At 39.9% G+C, this 18,469-nt stretch overlaps 1 protein-coding gene across 5 annotated transcripts in view; it reads right to left on the bottom strand.

The window, feature by feature from the left end:
- Window positions 1-1,396: 1,396 nt before the first annotated feature.
- Window positions 1,397-18,469, bottom strand: part of LOC116979152 (phosphatidylinositol-binding clathrin assembly protein-like) — a 92,414-nt gene continuing 75,341 nt past the window's right edge. For 2 of the 5 annotated variants that reach the window (XM_033030668.1, XM_033030670.1), the window contains 8 exons: window positions 17,211-17,276; window positions 16,084-16,194; window positions 14,212-14,343; window positions 11,180-11,210; window positions 8,654-8,771; window positions 5,710-5,766; window positions 2,851-2,955; window positions 1,397-2,185 (listed from right to left, as the gene is read on the bottom strand). In XM_033030668.1, the coding sequence (XP_032886559.1) occupies window positions 2,171-2,185; window positions 2,851-2,955; window positions 5,710-5,766; window positions 8,654-8,771; window positions 11,180-11,210; window positions 14,212-14,343; window positions 16,084-16,194; window positions 17,211-17,276 (635 nt within the window). In that variant the 3' untranslated portion in view covers window positions 1,397-2,170. The remainder of the gene's footprint in view (window positions 2,186-2,850; window positions 2,956-5,709; window positions 5,767-8,653; window positions 8,772-11,179; window positions 11,211-14,211; window positions 14,344-16,083; window positions 16,195-17,210; window positions 17,277-18,469) is intronic. The other 3 variants (XM_033030669.1, XM_033030672.1, XM_033030673.1) reach the window with 3 other exon arrangements.

The following is an 18,469-nucleotide window of genomic DNA, read 5'->3' as shown; positions in this document are numbered from 1 at the left end:
TTAAAGTGATCACATAAATTTGATCAAGTGTTATTTAGTTACAATTATAAGTTCAGAGAAAGATATGTATATCAAAGTTCCCTTACTCAAGTAAGTTCTTATTTAGAAATTGTAAAGATTCTCTAGCTACAAATGGATAATGTTATGTTGGCACAAATTTGTAAAACATTCATAATTCAACTTACATTAACAAGCATCAGAAAGGATTTTCCATTGTAGATGAAAAACACCAAGTAGTGCAATATGGTGGGGATTGGAATAATCTACATTTTCAATTTAGAGAAAATGTTTCATTCATGTATACCTTCTAACTTGCTCGAGGTTGGTAGGTGTTCATCCATTATTGTTTCTATTCTGGGATGTGTGGGGTGGGAGAAGAAAATGTTCCTAAGTTTATTCATTGCCTGCCTATTAAAGTAGCTGACTGAAGTAGGTGATCCTAACACTTAGGGCAATGATGAACAGGATACCCATTGGTCTTTCTGAAATCCCTCGGTTCATGGAATCAGAACCAAATCTAAATGGGTAGAAGAGTATGATAAAAATTGAGATTAAGTATATCCCTGGAGCTTTGTAAATCATATAAACACTACACTGATATAGTACTCAATCCCACGTAATGCCTGTAATTTTTGTTTGTTCAGCCTTCCTATAATCATAACCTTTAATATTACAGTTTGATACAAAATTAATGCTACACGTGTTTGTTTAGCCTGCTTTTGGTTAATCAATCCTTGCCAGTCAATATTTCTGTAATTCAAGTGCCGAGCTGTCTTTATAAAAATGTATTTGGTTTGCAATGTATTCTTAAAAATCAAACTTACGGTAAAAGTTATTTGTACATAGAGCTAGTTAACAGTGTAATGTTGCCCCAAACATAATCTGGAGTAGGGAGAGGGAAGGGGGAAGTACGAGGATAGGAATCACGTTAAATTTCATAAGTGATTCAACAGGTGACATCAATAGAAAATCACGTTCGCCTGTCATGAGCACCTTCGGTGTACTCAACGGGGTGTACAAATAAGGGAATCCATTTTCAGAGAATCCTTGGCTAAATAGTTCTAATGTTAACCTTTTAAAATGTTATAAGTACAAGGACCTGGGAGGAAATGTACACATATTAAGAAACTGATAAGTGACTTGGTTGTTGATGCTGTTTTGGTGCTTTCAATGGATGTTCCAAGTGGCACAAGCATGACTGTATGCAGCAATTTGTTCGGTAGACAACCAAAGCTAGTTCCCGCTAACCCATCAGAACTTCCTGCTGATGGCAAATTCAATTTCAGATGCATTCAGAATAGGCCAGCTCTAATTAAACCATACCTGAGATCCATCCAGTAGAAGTTGGATGCTACACATTGCCTTTCTTCACCTAGCTTGCAATAATTTGATAATGTTCAATTTCTAGTCTTAACTTTAATATTGAGAAAGGTTAGTGATAACTGTATAAAAAAATGCTAATTTCATGATTTGAAGTTATCCAGAATAAACACCACACAGATATATGTATTATACTTTCTTTTCAAACATACTGTAAAATTAATACTCATTTTATGCACAGCAAAGCACAATGATATTCCCAGTAACAGTTGCCTGACAAAAACAAAATCATGTATTACAATGCACCCAGTCATAAAAGGATGAAATCCTCCCAAGCTGATCAAAAGGAACAAGGAAGTAAACAACTGTCAATAGAAACTTTAATTTTCAATGTTGTGCATTGAAATACTTATCTGGTTGTAGGTTAATAAACCAACCCAAGCAGCCTGACAGGATCTAAGAAATGTTTTTGAATGTGTCTGAATCCGATGATTCCTTTTCAGGTTTCCATTTACTTGTTAATATTACTGGTAGCTTTCATGTTCTTGCGGTTAGAACAGTTGTTTCAATTTCGTTCAGCAGAGAAAAGAAACCGCACTGAACAGGTCAATAAATATGAACATCATTTCAAGCCTGCTCACTCAGATAATAATCATTCAATACAGATTGGATTGTTTTCCATTCAGCATTTCTTCATTAAAAAGTTAGAGATTAGGAAGCAGTAAGGTAATGCGAGTTCAATGAGATTTTTAAAATGATGATTAAGCCCCAAGTCTTGGCCTGTTTTCATCTGCCTTCATCCAGATATTTGGTGCTTACTGTACTGTGTGTTGATATATCATTGCTGTCTCTACATGAACTGCAACTGAGATAACAGAAAAATCAAGCGTTAGTACACACTTTTAAGGATGAAAAGAAACACAAATAAAAACTTATATCTGTCAGCGTGGAAACAACTACATTTGAGGAAATGCAGATTGAGTGTTCAATTCAACAAATAGTTGCCATTGCATACTTGCCTTTGCAATTAATAATATGAAAGTTCTGGTTCACTTAAAAAGTACCACATTGTCCATGAGAATAACTGGTCTCTTTGAAGTTCACGGTAAAAATTAAACTTTAAATCTTTAAACCAGTTCTTCACAATGGGGGTTACAGAGTCAGTCCACTATGTCCATGCTCATCATTAAGCACCGACTTACACTAATACTATTTCATTCTGCTTACATTCTCATCAAGTACACTCAGATTCGGTATACCACTTGCCTACAGACAAGGGGAAATTTGCAATGATCAGTTAACCTGCTAATCTGCACATATTTGGGACGTAGAAGATAAATGGGAGCATCTGAAGAAAATTTGGGACAGGTTGAACATGCAAACTTAACACAGACAACACTGGAGGTCAAGATTACTAGATCACTGGAGCAACGAGGCAGTAGTTCTATTAGCTGCACCACTGTGTCATCCTGGGTGCTTCATAAGGTGAAAAACCTCACATTAAATGAATAGTATATGTGCAACGCTTACCTGAGCTCCATTAACTGGTGCAAATGGATTAGTTGCCCTCATTACAGTCTGAGGATACATCATTGGCTGCTGTGCTACCACAGGCACTGTCCCCATTCCAGGTACCTGTGAGTGATACAATGTGACGATAAAATTAATCAGTGAAGAAAATCTAAGATTACATGTATCTTATAAGTAGGATAATTACATTTCTAGAATGTAGAAAATTCAATTTTCTATCCAACTTTGATAAAATCTTGATTAGTGCGGGTGTCTGGGGTCATGGGGAGAAGGCAAGAGAATGGGGTTAGGAGGGAGAGATAGATCAGCCATGATTGAATGGCAGAGTAGACTTGATGGACCGAATGGCCCAATTCTGCTGCTATCACTTATGACATTATGAAATATAAGCAGTAATGCCTAACTATTAAATTTATGCCCAGGAAATGTGGAAATAATTAATAAAAATTCAATAAGGGCTTTCTCATTCAGTTTTAAGGACTACCTCAGCCAAAAAGACTAAGGCTCAGGATACCTGCCAGCTAACCACCTCCACATCCGAATCAAGCAGTGTGGTAGCAGTAAGTAGTTGTTGCAGGAATGCCCAAACTACAGGTATTAGTTTCCCTGCAGTTTTCCAAAAGTAGGCACTGCATGATGAATTTTACTTCGGAGTCACGTGAGTGACTACGTGAAGAAGGGCCGTCCGTCTGCGTGCGCTTCATTACGTCTGAAAGCAACGCGCGCAACGGACTGGAGAGGCACTGCGTCCTCCCAGCCGTTGGGATAGGCGGCAGGTAAGAAAAGTTGAACCACTTACCCTACGCTTTCTGTTTGGGCTAAGGAATTATTTGTTTTTCAGAGCCCCAAAAAATGTCGAAGAGACGGTCCGCGGGGAAACCGGCTGCCGAAGACCGCAGCATTCCCGGTAGCGGACGACGGTCATTTTCGCCGACATTGCCGCCGGCATCAGAACCGGCAGCAGCCGACTTGGTGCAGGAGGAAAGCACCGTGGTGGTCCCGGCGGGACGTAAAGCCACCCATAAGTCTGCCAGACCCGTAGACTCGGATGAGTCCGGGGAAGAGGGATACCCTCCCTCATCGGGAAGCGTCCGAGGACGACTCTCCCACATGGAGCAGCTTCTCCACGACTCTCCCACATGGAGCAGCTTGTGGAGAAGCTGCTCCACAATGATAAACTCCGGAGAAAGGAGCAATATCAGCACGAGTCCCTTCTACAGACCGTGCCAGCAGCCTCACACTCTGGGCAGCAATATGTCTTTCCCATGGAAGGGGGAAGTAACCATATAACAATTACAGCACGGAAACAGGCCATCTCGACCCTTCTAGTCCGTGCCGAACACATAATCTCCCCTAGTCCCATATACCTGCGCTCAGACCATAACCCTCCATTCCTTTCCCATCCATATAACTATCCAATTTATTTTTAAATGATAAAAACAAACCTGCCTCCACCACCTTCACTGGAAGCTCATTCCACACAGCTACCACTCTCTGAGTAAAGAAGTTCCCCCTCATGTTACCCCTAAACTTCAGTCCCTTAATTCTCAAGTCATGTCCCCTTGTTTGAATCTTCCCTACTCTCAGTGGGAAAAGCTTTTCCACGTCAACTCTGTCTATCCCTCTCATCATTTTAAAAACCTCTATCAAGTCCCCCCTTAACCTTCTGCGCTCCAAAGAATAAAGCCCTAACTTGTTCAACCTTTCTCTGTAACTTAGTTGCTGAAACCCAGGCAACATTCTAGTAAATCTCCTCTGTACTCTCTCTATTTTATTGACATCCTTCCTATAATTAGGCGACCAAAATTGTACACCATACTCCAGAATTGGCCTCACCAATGCCTTGTACAATTTTAACATTACATCCCAACTTCTATACTCAATGCTCTGATTTATAAAGGTCATTAGCCACAAGAAACCACACCGAAAGGTGTCAACACAAACTATCTCCAGATGGTTAAAGGAGGTAATGGTGGTAGCGGGAATAAATACTCATATCTTTAAATCTCACTCCACCAGGGCTGCATCTACGTCGGCAGCAAAAACGATGGACGTGCCCCTTGATGACATCCTAGCGGCTGCAGGATGGGTGAACGAAAGAACGTTCCAGCGGTTTTATAACAAACCCATTATCGGACCAGGGGTATTTGCTCGTGCCATCTTAAGTTCTGTTACCTAGTTTTCCCACAGGTTCGGAGGGGAAGCTAATAAAACATTTATTTTTCTTTATTTTAAAGCATCAGTGTCTTTACTAACTACGTTACGTCTGAATGCTTTAATAATACTCTCATCCAGTGTGTGACGCCTGGATTCGTAACCGGCGTGAAATCACAGAGCTTTGAAATCTTCATGTAGTCACTCACGTGACTCCGAAGTAAAATAGTAAGATTAAACGAGAACTTACCAGTTTGAAGTTTGATCTTGATTTTATGAGGAGTTACGATGAGCGATTACGTGCTCACCGCTCCCACCCTCATATTATCAAGGTCATATGGAAGTTCTAGTTTTTCACAATCTTACTATTCTCAGGTCTTCTTTTTTATCTGTGATTTAACACCGCTGCTTTGAAGATTGACGCACACGCAGACGGACGGCCCTTCTTCACGTAATCGCTCATTGTAACTCCTCATAAAATCAAGACCAAACTTCAAACTGGTAAGTTCTCATTTAATCTTACTATTATATCACTCACATGCCTCTGAAGCAAAAATCATTTTTGGGGAATATGCAATGCCTTTGTTGGGAAGTCCATGTTTGAAGTTATGGGAGAATTCAATGAAATATATTGAAGTTATGGGAGAATTCAATCAAGTAAATTCCCTCCGCACAGGTGAAATATTAACAAAAAGAATTGCTCACCATTCCATATACAGGCACTTGAGGTGTTGACACTGGGAAAGATATTGGCGGCGGCACCTGCGTGCAAATAAAAATATTAGTTATATAATACTATATTGGTGATCTATCATTACAATCAATTATAGGAAAAGAGAAGATAAGCTGCAAGATCTCATCTGTGCCTCAGTATGAGGCTTAATAAAGTGGCCAAATACAATATAACTATCCTGTGATGTCTCCTTTTGTAGGAAGGAAATTAAGATGCTGGTTTAAACTGAAGATAGACACAAAAAGCTGGAGTAACTCAGTGGGTCTGGCAGCATCTCTGGGGAAAAGGAATAGTTGACGTTTCGGGTCAAAACCCTTCTGCAACCTGAAACATCACCTGTTCCTTTTCTCCAGAGATTACTCCAGCTTTTTGTGTCAATCTTCTGTGATATCTCCTTTCCAGTTACATGGTGTACATAGTGTTCAAGAGTACTGTTAAAAATATCAAACAACAAAGGGGCATGAATATAACAAGCACTTAAAATCCTTTTTTTCTCCCTTGGCAACATCTCAAACGTAGTACAATCATCTGTTGGTGATGCTTCTGCCGGTTTACAGACAGAGATTAAAAAGTGAGGCATCACCAAAGAATAACATGGCAGTGGTCTGTGGAGGCTCAGGGTTTACTTCAGGGCAGCCTTGAGTCTGTCAACTGGAACATGCTCCAGATCATTTCATCCCCTTGAATGAGTATACATCAGTAAGCACCAGTTTCATCAAGAAATGTATTGACGACTGCATTCCAACAGTTAAGGTCTGTCCCAACCAGAAACTTAGAATGAACAGGGAGAATCATTCTCTTTTAAAGTCCAAATCCAAAGCTATCATAAGGGATGACCCCACAATAAACAAGGCCAAGTATGATTTCTGCAAGGCTATCGGGGATGCCAAGTGAGCAATCAAAAACAAGCTTGAGGTTCAATTTAATCAAGTGGATTCCAGGTGACTGCCAGGGACTGAATACCATCACAGGCTACAGAGTCAGAGTCGAATGGTTACCTCTATGGGTTGAGCGTAATGCTTTTTAAATCTGTTTTGAGCAAGCAAAGCTCCACCAAGACACTTCCCCCATCCCTTGCTGCCTCTGTCCCATACATCTCTGTGGCAATTGTCCGATTTGCTTTCATAAGAGTAAGCTCTTGAAAAGTGGCCACCAAGATGAATTCTCTGCTATTTCACCTATTCACCACTCGTCACCTATTTCCTTCGCTCCATAGATGCTGCTGCACCCGCTGAGTTTCTCCAGCATTTTTGTGTACCATGAAATCTCTGGATGGGTTCTGAAATCGTGCGTCAATCAGCTGGCTGCGGTCTTCTTTAACTCCTTACTTCAATGGTCTTCTGTTCCCTTCGGCTTCAAGGAAACCATCACCCAGTTCACAAGAAAATTAATGTGATCTGTCTCAATGACTACTCTCCAATAGCTCCAACAGTGACCATAATTAAGTGCTTTGAAAAATTGGTAATATCCAACTTTGCACAAGCATTCCAGACAATCTGGACCTCCTGCAATTGCCTACAGGGAAAAATAGGTCAACAGAGGATGTCATCTCTCTTACACTACTTTCAGCCCAGGGTCACCTAGTCAATAAGAACACCTATGTCAAGACGCAATTCATTTAACTACTGGTCAGCCTTCAACACAATAATATTGAATAAACTCGTCTCTAAACTTAAGAGGCATAGAGTCAGAGCCATACGATGTAGAAACGGCCCCTTCGACCCAACTTGCCTATGTCGACCAACATGCCCCATCTACACTAGTCCCACCTGCCTTTGCCCCATATCCTTCTTAACCTATTCTATCCATGTACCTGTGCAAATGTTTTTTTAAATGTTGTTATAGTAGGTGTCTCAATACCTCCTCTGCCAGCTCATTCCATATACATAGTCATAGAGTCATACAGCGTGGAAACAGGCCCTTTGGCCCAACTTGTCCACACTGACCAACATGTCCCATCTACACTAGTCCCACCTGGCTGCGTTTGGCCCATATCCCTCCAAACCTGTCCTATCCATGTACCTGTAATTGTTTCTTAAATGTTGCATTAGTCCCTGCCTCAACTACCTACCACTCTTGGCTAACATATGGCATTCACTGTAAAATATATATTTCATATAAGGTTTCATTTATAAAACTGAAATATATTAAAATGTAAGCCATGGATTGTTTGGTGCTAATTATATTTCCAGCTCAAAGCACTTCTCATTTGCGCATCCAGCAAAGGCACGTGGATATAATCAATCAGGGATTTATGAAATTTAAAAAAATGTTCACAAGCAATTCCACTTCCAAACAGGAAGAAACATGTTCAACAGCAACATAATTCAGCAAATGTATTTCTGTACCTCAAGAAGCCCCCCACCACCCACCCCTTTAAGTCTATGATACTTGAATAGGTGTGAATTATTAAGACCAGCATTACATCCAAACCACTCTGAACATTGTTTCAGCCCAAAGGTGATAACATAATTATTTGTAGGTTAAAATTTTAGAGAAAGTTTGATGGAGCATTATTTTACTTTCAGAAAAGTGATGCAAATTAAGATTGTTGGCTATGCAAGTTTTTGGTTTTAGATTGTAGCAGAACTCCTGCACCGATTTGATTCAAAATAAATTAAATTAAATTACTTTGTTTAACAGAATCTACATTAAAGCAGGGCGGCACTGTGGCACAGCAGTGGGTTTTGCAGCCTTACAGCGCTAGGGACCCGGGTTCGATCCCGACTACGGGTACTGTCTGTACTGAGTTTGTACGTTCTCCCTGCGACCGCATGGGCTTTCGCCAAGATCTTCAGTTTCCTGGTGCATGTAGGATAGTGTTAATGTGCGGGGATCGTTGGTCGGTACAGACTCGGTGGGACGAAGGACACTATTTCCGCACTGTATCTCTAAACTAAACTGTTCTAGACATACCATTGGAGGAACATTCATTGGTGTGGCACTCCAGGAGGTTGATGCAGCGGTCTTTGGTTGCCAATTTGATCCTCCTGTCAATTTCCTCTCCCCACTCTGGATCCACTGTTGATCCATTCTACACATAAAAAGACAAAAACAAATTTTTTAGTGGTGGAGAAAAACAAGATTAACATTTCATCTTAATCACATTAACATCACTTAATATTCCTGTCACAATCTGCAATTTTAAAAGGAATTTTCTTCGTCATTTGTTACAGCTGTTTAAGGAATTGAAAAGCATTCCCATGCAAATGTGCAAAATACAGGTCTAAACATCGAGATATATTTGCTGATTCTGAAGTTGATGTTGGTTCAGATAAAGCAGCATTTTTATACATTTTCTGTTACTGGAGTCTCTACATGGTTATAGCAGTCAAAGCATCTTTTGATTATTGTGTAGACACAAAATGCTGGAGTAATTCAGCGGGGCAGGCAGCATCTCCGGAGAGAAGTATTGGGTGATGTTTCAGGTCGAGACCCCGGATTCCAGCCTTCGTTATTGGGATGAAACAGTTCATGCAAATTAATCAGAGTAACTAGCCTTCTAGTTCAAGGTTGTTGTTGTAACACAAACCTGTGTAAATTTTGCAGATGTATATTTAAAAAGGAATAGCATTCATATGGAAGGAGGTGGGAGAGGGGAGAAGGGCAAGCAAACAGGTTTCTAAAATCATCATCCATATAAATAGGTAAGATTATGGGTGCAAATATCCACTACCCATCATGAAGGTTACCAAATTTAAATAACTAATAATATAATAATAATACATTTTATTTATGGGCGCCTTTCAAGAGTCTCAAGGACACCTTACAAAAATTTAGCAGGTACAGGAAAAACATGTAAGGGGAATTAAATAAATAGTAGAGACATGACTAGTACACAAAGTAAAGACAGAATTAAATTCAAAACACAATATGAGGCAATTAATGCACAGATGAAAAGGGAGGGGGACGTAGGCAGAGGTGAAGAGATGGGTCTTGAGGCGGGACTGGAAGATGGTGAGGGACACGGAATTGCGGATCAGTTGGGGGAGGAAGTTCCAGAGCCTGGGAGCTGCCCTGGAGAAGGCTCTGTCCCCAAAACTGCGGAGGTTGGACTTGTGGATGGAGAGGAGACCGGCTGATGTGGATCTGAGGGACCGTGAGGGTTGGTAGGGGGAGAGGAGGCCAGTGAGATATGGGGGGGGGGGGGGGGGGGGGGGGGGGCAGATGGTGGAGGGCTTTGTAGGTGAGGATCAGGATTTTGTAGGTGATCCGGTGGGAGATGGGAAGCCAGTGAAGCCAGAACCAGACTGATTCCTGGGATGTCAGGACTGTCTTATGAAGAAAGACTGGATAGACTTGGTTTATACTCTCTAGAATTTAGGAGATTGAGAGGGGATCTTATAGAAACTTACAAAATTCTTAAGGGGTTGGACAGGCTAGATGCAGGAAGATTGCTCCCGATGTTGGGGAAGTCCAGGACAAGGGGTCACAGCTTAAGGATAAGGGGGAAATCCTTTAAAACCGAGATGAGAAGAACTTTTTTCACACAGAGAGTGGTGAATCTCTGGAACTCCCTGCCACAGAGGGTAGTCGAGGCCAGTTCATTGGCTATATTTAAGAGGGAGTTAGATGTGGCCCTTGTGGCTAAGGGGATCAGAGGGTATGGAGAGAAGGCAGGTACGGGATACTGAGTTGGATGATCAGCCATGATCATATTGAATGGCGGTGCAGGCTCGAAGGGCCGAATGGCCTACTCCTGCACCTAATTTCTATGTTTCTATGAAGTTGTTTGAGGACTGGAGTGATGTGATGCCAGGATTTGGTGTGGGTGATGAGTCGGGCGGTGTGACAAGGTCAGTGAACTGGGATTGATAACCACTGGAAGACCCATCACAGTTGCTCCTGCTGATACTCTACAATTCCAACTGAGGTCAATTCCTTATTTAACATATAAGTAAAAGATGCTGATACCCGAGTTGTGCACTATGCTAACTCATCAGCTGGTTAACCACAGTCCTCGAGGGTCCTCAGCAAAAATACGAGCCAACTGTTAAACACAGAACTACCTCATACTACAGGCAATAGCACGGTGGCAATATATTGATGATTTCAACAAGCTGTGTTCTTTCGCACGCTGCCTGTGCAGACGTATTGACATCTATTGGCAAATAACAAGAATTCAAACTTACCTAAAACCAACTAGTTACCTAAAACCAACTCATCCTGTTGATAATTTAGATAGAGAACAAAAGGGAAGATGTGTTTCCTTCAGATTGAGAAAGCGACACAATAATAATTGGCGTAGGAGACTTGGAATGGAAACTAATCATGTAGGAAGGAACTGCAAATGCTGGTTTAAACCAAAAATAGACAAAAAAGCTGGAGTTATTTTCTGGAGTAAATCAGCATCTGCAGTTATTTCCAAAAGATTTGATATCTTCCCCACTGGGGAATTTAGATTCCTGAAGCAGTGAAATTATTTAAAATTAAAGTCCTTACTTTTTCATTGGGGTTCCTCCAAAATTCAAATCTATGAAAAGAAGGAAAAGTGAAAGCAGTTTTAATAGTCAATTGCAGTCTTGATCAGCACCATAAAACCGAGGCAGTGAAAATATGGAGATATAATAGGCAGTTTTTTTTAATTTCAAAAATACAAAGAAAACAAGCTTGACTTTTTTTAATGCGGATATACCATAGAACAGTAAATCAGATCAAAGATCAACAGGACTTCCATTTCTTCTGAAATTGTATAGTTATGCTCAAGACAGCAATGTTACCTAAAATTAACAGCATAATCCTAAGGTTGTGTAAGAAATGTTAAACTGAGTCTAGATCTAACTGTTCAGGTCAACTCGAAACATTCCCTAGCACATCAAGCTGCTGTTGTTTGGCTCTCCAATTGATAAAAAAAATTCTCACAAATTATTTTGCTTTCTCTCACTGAGCTATGTTTTTAAATACTGCCTGACCTAATGCTGTCTGACCTGCAGAGTTACTTTAGCACTTTGTGTTTTTTTTTAATAACATCTCCTTTTTCTCCATAGCTCATGGGCTTTTACTTTCCTCCCATGTCTGGTCTGCAGCTAGCACAGGCCTTACACTTTTTATAATTAATATCACATTAAAAAATGGTGTCTCTAAAATATTTTTCACAATGATACCTCTTCTCACAGATTACCTGAAAGCACATTGTGTACCGTTCCACCTGGTGTTAAAAATCTTGTAACTGTAAAATCTAAAATCTTTTAAAACTGGAATTTCTTGTTCAATTGCTTCTTTCTCTCTCCTTTGTCTGTACCTAATATAACAGTGAATTCAGCTCCTCCATTCTCAGTGCCTGAGCTATTAATTTCATTATCCTTTGGTATAAAGAAGAATCAGCCCAGCAAGTCTGGTCCTATCCTATTAGTGTCATTCCCATTGTCCTATTGAGCAACTCCCATGAAACCCCGCCACCCCACCCCCACACATTTCTGCAACTTAAAACTAGATAGTTTTCTCGTTTTGATGAAGATTATTTTACCTGAAACATTAGAAACATAGAAATTAGGTGCAGGAGTAGGCCATTCGGCCCTTCGAGCCTGCAACGCCATTCAATATGATCATGGCTGATCATCCAACTCAGTATCCTGTACCTGCTTTCTCCCCATACCCCCTGATCCCTTTAGCCACAAGGGCCACATCTAACTCCCTCTTAAATATAACCAATGAACTGGCCTCAACTACCTTCTGTGGCAGAGAATTCCAGAGATTCACCACTCTCTGTGTGAAAAATGTTTTCCTCATCTTGGTCCTAAAAGATTTCCCCCTTATCCTTAAACTGTGACCCCTTGTTCTGGACTTCCCCAACATCGGGAACAATCTTCCTGTATCTAGCCTGTCCAACCCCTTAAGAATTTTGTAAGTTTCTATAAGATCCCCCCTCAATCTTCTAAATTCTAGTGAGTACAAACCGAGTCTATCCAGTCTTTCTTACATTAACTGTCTCTCTATTCACAGTTGCTGCCTGACCTGCTGAGCATTCCTAGGTTTTTCTGTTTTATTTCTGGTTTCTAATATCTATGTTATTTGTTTAATTTCAGCATCTTTGGAGGATTGGAATCCGGCGCTAACTCCATTTACAAATCTGCAGACGACACCATTGTGTTGGGCTAAATCACGACCAATGACAAGTTGGAGTACAGGCAAGGAGATAGGGGACTTAGTGATATGGTGTCTGGCCAATAACCTCTCCCTCAATGGTAGTAAGACGAAGGAGATAGTTATTAACTACAGGAAGCCTGGTGGAGTACGTGCCTCAATCGGCATCAACGGTGCCAAAGTGGAAATGGTTGAGAGTTTCAAGTTCCTTGGTAGAAAGTTGACCAACAATCTATTGTTGACCAACCACATTGATGCAACATGCGCATCAACGCTTCTACTTCTTTTGGAGACAAGAAATTTGGCATGTCTGCAATGACTCTTACAAATGTCTACAGATGCACCATAAAAAACAAAAAAATAGGGTTGCATCACTGCTTGGTTTGGGAACAGCTCTGCCCTACATCGCAAGAAATTACAGAGTTGTGGATGTAGCCAAGACCATCATACAGACTAGACTTCCCACCGTTGACTTCATTTACACTACATACTGCCTCAGAAAGGCAAGCAACATAATCAAAGACTTGTCCCAACCCAGTCATTCCTTCTTATTGACAATAGGTGCAGGAGTAAGCCATTCGGCCCTTCGCGCCAGCACCGCCATTCAATGTGATCATGGCTGATCATCCACAATCAGTACCCCGTTCCTGCCTTCTCTCCATATCCCGACTCTGCTATCTTTAAGAGCCCTATCAAGCACTCTCTTGAAAGTATCCTGAGAACCAGCCTCCACTGCCCTCTGAGGCAGAGAATTCCACAGACTCACAACTCTCTGGGTGAAAAAGTGTTTCCTCATCTCCGTTCCAAATGGCTTACCCCTTATTCTTAAACTGTGGCTCCTGGTTCTGGACTCCCCCAACATCGGGAACATGTTTCCTGCCTCTAGCGTGTTCAAACCCTTAATAATCTTATATGTTTCAATAAGATCCCCTCTCATCTTTCTAAATTCCAGAGTATACAAGCCCAGCTGCTCCATTCTCTCAGCATATGACAGTCTCGCCTCCCTGCTCCCATCTGACCGAAGGTACAGAAGCTTGAAAACATGCACTATCAGACTCAGGAACAGCTTTTTCCCCTCCGTTATCAGGCTTCTGGATATTGGACTTTGTCTATAGTAATGAAGGCGCCACAATACTGAGAACTATATTCTGCACTCTGTATCTTCCCCTTTGCTCTATCTATTGTACGAGTTAAACATGATTGTATCTACATATGGTACAGCTGAACCGTTTGAACAGCATGCAAAACAATGTTTTTTATTGATTTCCTCAGTATGTGTGACAATAAAGCTAAACCTATTAGTATAGGAAAATAATTTCACATGGTCATTTCTTTAATCTTAGCTGATTCTGTTAAAATAGCAAAGGCTATCTTGTTTTTATAATACATACTGCCCACAAGGTTGGCAAGGGATGAATCCAGGTCAGTTGCTAATAGCTTGTTATTCTGCTGGTTCACTGCAGTTGTTGTCTGATTTTTGGCGAGGAGAGTTGGCATCAACATTTCACCTGGTTGACCAAACCCTGTCAGAACATAACAGAATCACAAGATTAAAGCAAATATCACTTGTTAAATCCTCCAAAGTTTTGTTTATCTATTTTGTCCCGAGTCATTGAGGAATTGTGTGATGCGTACAAATTCTTCGTTTTACGAAAATCTAAAATTCTCAAACTACTTATCTATTCCTGAAAAATTACGGTATTGTTTGAGCAAAGCTAAACTGAATAAAATTTGAATGTATTTAACATTTAGTGAACAGCAGCAATTTTGGATTGAAAAGCAAGATTAAAAGCCATCATTGTTTTGTTTTTATCTAGAACATTATTTAATACACTTTGACCAGCTTTTTAACTATCGCTTTTATATCTCTTGGTGGCTTTATATAAAGGATTTTGTGAAGTTCCTTGGGATGTTTTGCGATATTATAAATGTTTATATAAATACAGGTTACCACTGAGACAGGCATGATTGGAGCACCTACCCAGTTCACAATCTCAGTGGTCTCATGTGTTAAACTAAATATGATCTCTCATTACCAGATTTTAGTCAGCCATGCAATGAAAACTAACTTACCATTCATTTAGCACAAAGACATCAGGTCAAGATGGAAGCATGTAAAGAGAGTGAATAAGAAGAAAGCTGAATCAATGTAAAAACTACATGTAGTAAATGTGGCATATGCCCAACAGACAAAAACATTAAAAAAAAAATCTAGTTTTCACATTCTGAAAGAATTATTTTAACATTGACTCAGTATGGTCCACTTAAATTGACATTATACACATAGTGAAGCTAGAAATATTTCTACAAACACAATGGCAATCAATACTGTCAATTCTTAATTTGAAATCCCAAGATTGATTTATTTCTGATAACACAGGCCATAGACATAGGAGCAGAATTAGGCCATTCAGCCAATCTATTTTTTCTTCTCAACCCCGGACTCCTGCCTTCTCACCGTAACCTTTGACACCCATACTAATCAAGAACTTGTCAATCTCCGCCATTAAAATACCCAATGAGTTGGCCTGCACAGCAGTCTGGGCAATGAATTCAACAGATTCACCACCATCTGGCTAAAGACATTCCTCCTCATCTCCATTCTAAAGGTACATCATTTTATTCTAACCGTGTGCCCTTTGGTCCCAGACGCTCCCACAACTGGAAACCAGAAGGTATTCCATTGTTACATATTTTGACCAGGAAGCAGTTTTGGTTGCACTCAATTGGTTGACCTCAGGTTTTGGGACTACCAAGCTTATTGGTGCTCTTATGTTCCTATTATATTATCTGTTGGTACAACATAACTGCGCATTTCACATAAATCTGAAAGGAATCTGAAAGCCAGAAAATGCTCAAACTAAATTGCCTCAAGGTGCAGCCAATAATGGTCTTTGTGCCTCTCTACTACTGAAATGGCATAATGGCAAACTACCAGGAATCCCCATGTAGTTTACCATCAAAAAAAGAGAAGTTCATGTTTTACAGGTCAAATATCTAGTGCTAAATCTCTTTGTGATTATCGGGATAATTTCCCTGACGAAAGGATGATAACCGATGCTTAAAGTGATCCTTTATTTATTCATCCTCAGAACGATGAGAAACACTGAGCATCCTGCTTGGGGGAAAAGGTTAAACTGCAATGTTTTGTAAAAGAGTCGTTGCTGGAGTATATAACAACATTATTACTGCTAATACTGCTACAATTTGTGACATACTGGAAAGATTTAGTATAAGTAAAGCAATTTAGGACTGGGCATTACCGCTTGCATTCTGGGCATCATTGGCACCCAACTTAGCTCCAAACACTGAGTCAAAGTCCACATTCATTGCTGTTGGAGCAATCATCTGAGGGACAGCTTGAGGAGCAAATCCTAAGGGGAAAAATTTTGATACAAGGAATCATTATTAAGAAAACAGACAGGGAAAGAACGTGACTTATTTCATCCATTAGATGTCCCAAAGTGGTTACTTTTGAAATGATGCAGCTATTTTGTATAATTCCACAATACAACAATTAAGCTAATAATCGTGTTTCAAAGGTGCTGATTGAGAAAGGAACGAATATTTGTCAAGATTATTTGGTCATATTCAACTAGATGTACAATTTTACACATCTAAAAGAATATACATTTGGAACTGTCAGTAATATTAAACATTTCAATTCAAAAACCTTGTTCATTTACGATCTTGTGTTTCTGGGAGTAGAACTGTTATACTTGCTGAATAATTTCCCCAAATGACCACATGAATATGCTTCCTTTCTTTCGATGCCAGTTGTTTCCAAAATTAATGAAATCCATTATTCCAAAAGAGGAGCAATTATGATCTTCAACTTCCCCCTCATGTTTATAAATCTGCTGCCACTGTGGTTCATTACTACAGAAAGACTCAATCATGGCCACACATCCAAGTTTGTCCAACCTCTCGTCATAACTAATATCCTCTAATCCAGGCAGCATTCTGGTAAACCTTCTGCACGCTTTCCAAAGCCTCCACATTCTTCCTCTGTTAGTGCAATCAAACCTGCACACAATACTCCCAATGCAGCAAAACCAATTTTCTTTAAAAACTGCAATATGATTTCCTGACTTTTGTACTCAATACCATTAAGAAAGAATGCATGATTGAAATAGGGGCAAAAAGCAAAGACTGCACATGCAGTTTGCCTACAAATGATTGTAGTGCAAGTGAGCGGGGAAAAAGAATGTAGTTAAATGGGATGATGAGCAGTTGTAAGCACAAGCAAGTTGTGGTGCAGCATAAAAACATAAAAAGCTTTTGAGATGAACTTGGTACCAAGCCAGGAGCAAACATGTATGCATTGGGAGACAGCAATGAGGAGACAGAGAGAGCAGATAAACTTACTTCTCCAAAGAAAGGAACTCACCAAGAAAAGGATCATGGTTAGGAATAACTTCAGGAACAGGAGCTGGTCCTTTTGAGGTGAAAGAATCTGATGCAGTAAAGGAGAGTTCAGGTAAAGTAATTAGGAACAGGAGTAGACAATATGGCTCTGAGCCTGCTCCATTGTTCATTACGATCATGGCTGATCTAGGTTAGTTCCATTTTTCTGCCCTGTCCAAATATCCTTTAGAGTCTAGAAATCTATTGATCTCAATGACGGTCCTTAGGGTGGAAGTTCCAAGTTCACCACTCTACATAAGCAAAGCTTTTTTTAATCTCAATTCTAAAAGGTCTGAGTTCTCTACTAGTCTGGGTCCAGACCCCTCAGCCAGGAAAACATCTTCCCCATAACCATTCAGTCAAGCTCCAAAATAAATTCGTAAGTTTTAATGAACCCACACTCATTCTTCTAAATTCTACAGAATACAAGCTTTGTCACTTCAATCTTTGCTAAACCCACCATCCGGCAACCAGTCTGCAGAATCTTTATTGAACTCCCAAAATGTGTACATATAACTGAAGTAAAATATGCTGACGTGTTTTCAATTCTTTGTGTAATAAAGGCCAACATACCATTTACCTTTCTAATTACTGTATCACAACTGCATATTAACTTTCAGAAACTTATGAATGACCAATCTGATGTGAATTTTACAAATACACTCTTCCTCTGATTGTGCACCAAAGTGGGTGATCTCATCACTTTCCACATTATATTCCATCTTTTATTTTCTAACCCATTCTCTTAGCTTAATGGTATTCCCTTGCAGCTGCTTCACTTTCTTGCAATCCAACTAAGTACAGTATCATTAGCGAACTTGGAAATGTGACATTTAGCTTCCTCAGTCAAATGGAGCAATGCTCCTCCCGAAACATGACAAGTTAAATTCCATAAACTTACAGGAACAGTTTAAATTTTTTTTAAATTATCCTTGATTGAAAAAAGTAATTAAGATTGTTTTAATTAGAGACCATTAATTTCTTCCTTGAGAAAAGGTAGTAAGATTTCAATACAATTGTACTGTGAATTCTGCCAATTAAAACAAGAAAAGGATAAGATGGTCTGAAAATCAGCAGATATAATTTTCAGGATGATATGGAAATAGGATTATACGTCCACTTGCATCGTGAAGGTGGCCAAATGCCCACTTCCCTTGCTTCAATTTCTGTCATTCTTTATAATAATAATAATAATGGATGGGATTTATATAGCGCCTTTCTAATACTCAAGGCGCTTTACAT

This window comes from Amblyraja radiata, chromosome 12 (assembly GCF_010909765.2).
Source record: "Amblyraja radiata isolate CabotCenter1 chromosome 12, sAmbRad1.1.pri, whole genome shotgun sequence".
Taxonomy (NCBI): domain Eukaryota; kingdom Metazoa; phylum Chordata; class Chondrichthyes; order Rajiformes; family Rajidae; genus Amblyraja; species Amblyraja radiata.
The sequence above is the reverse complement of the archived record's forward strand: the minus strand, read 5'-3'. Positions and strand labels throughout refer to the sequence as shown.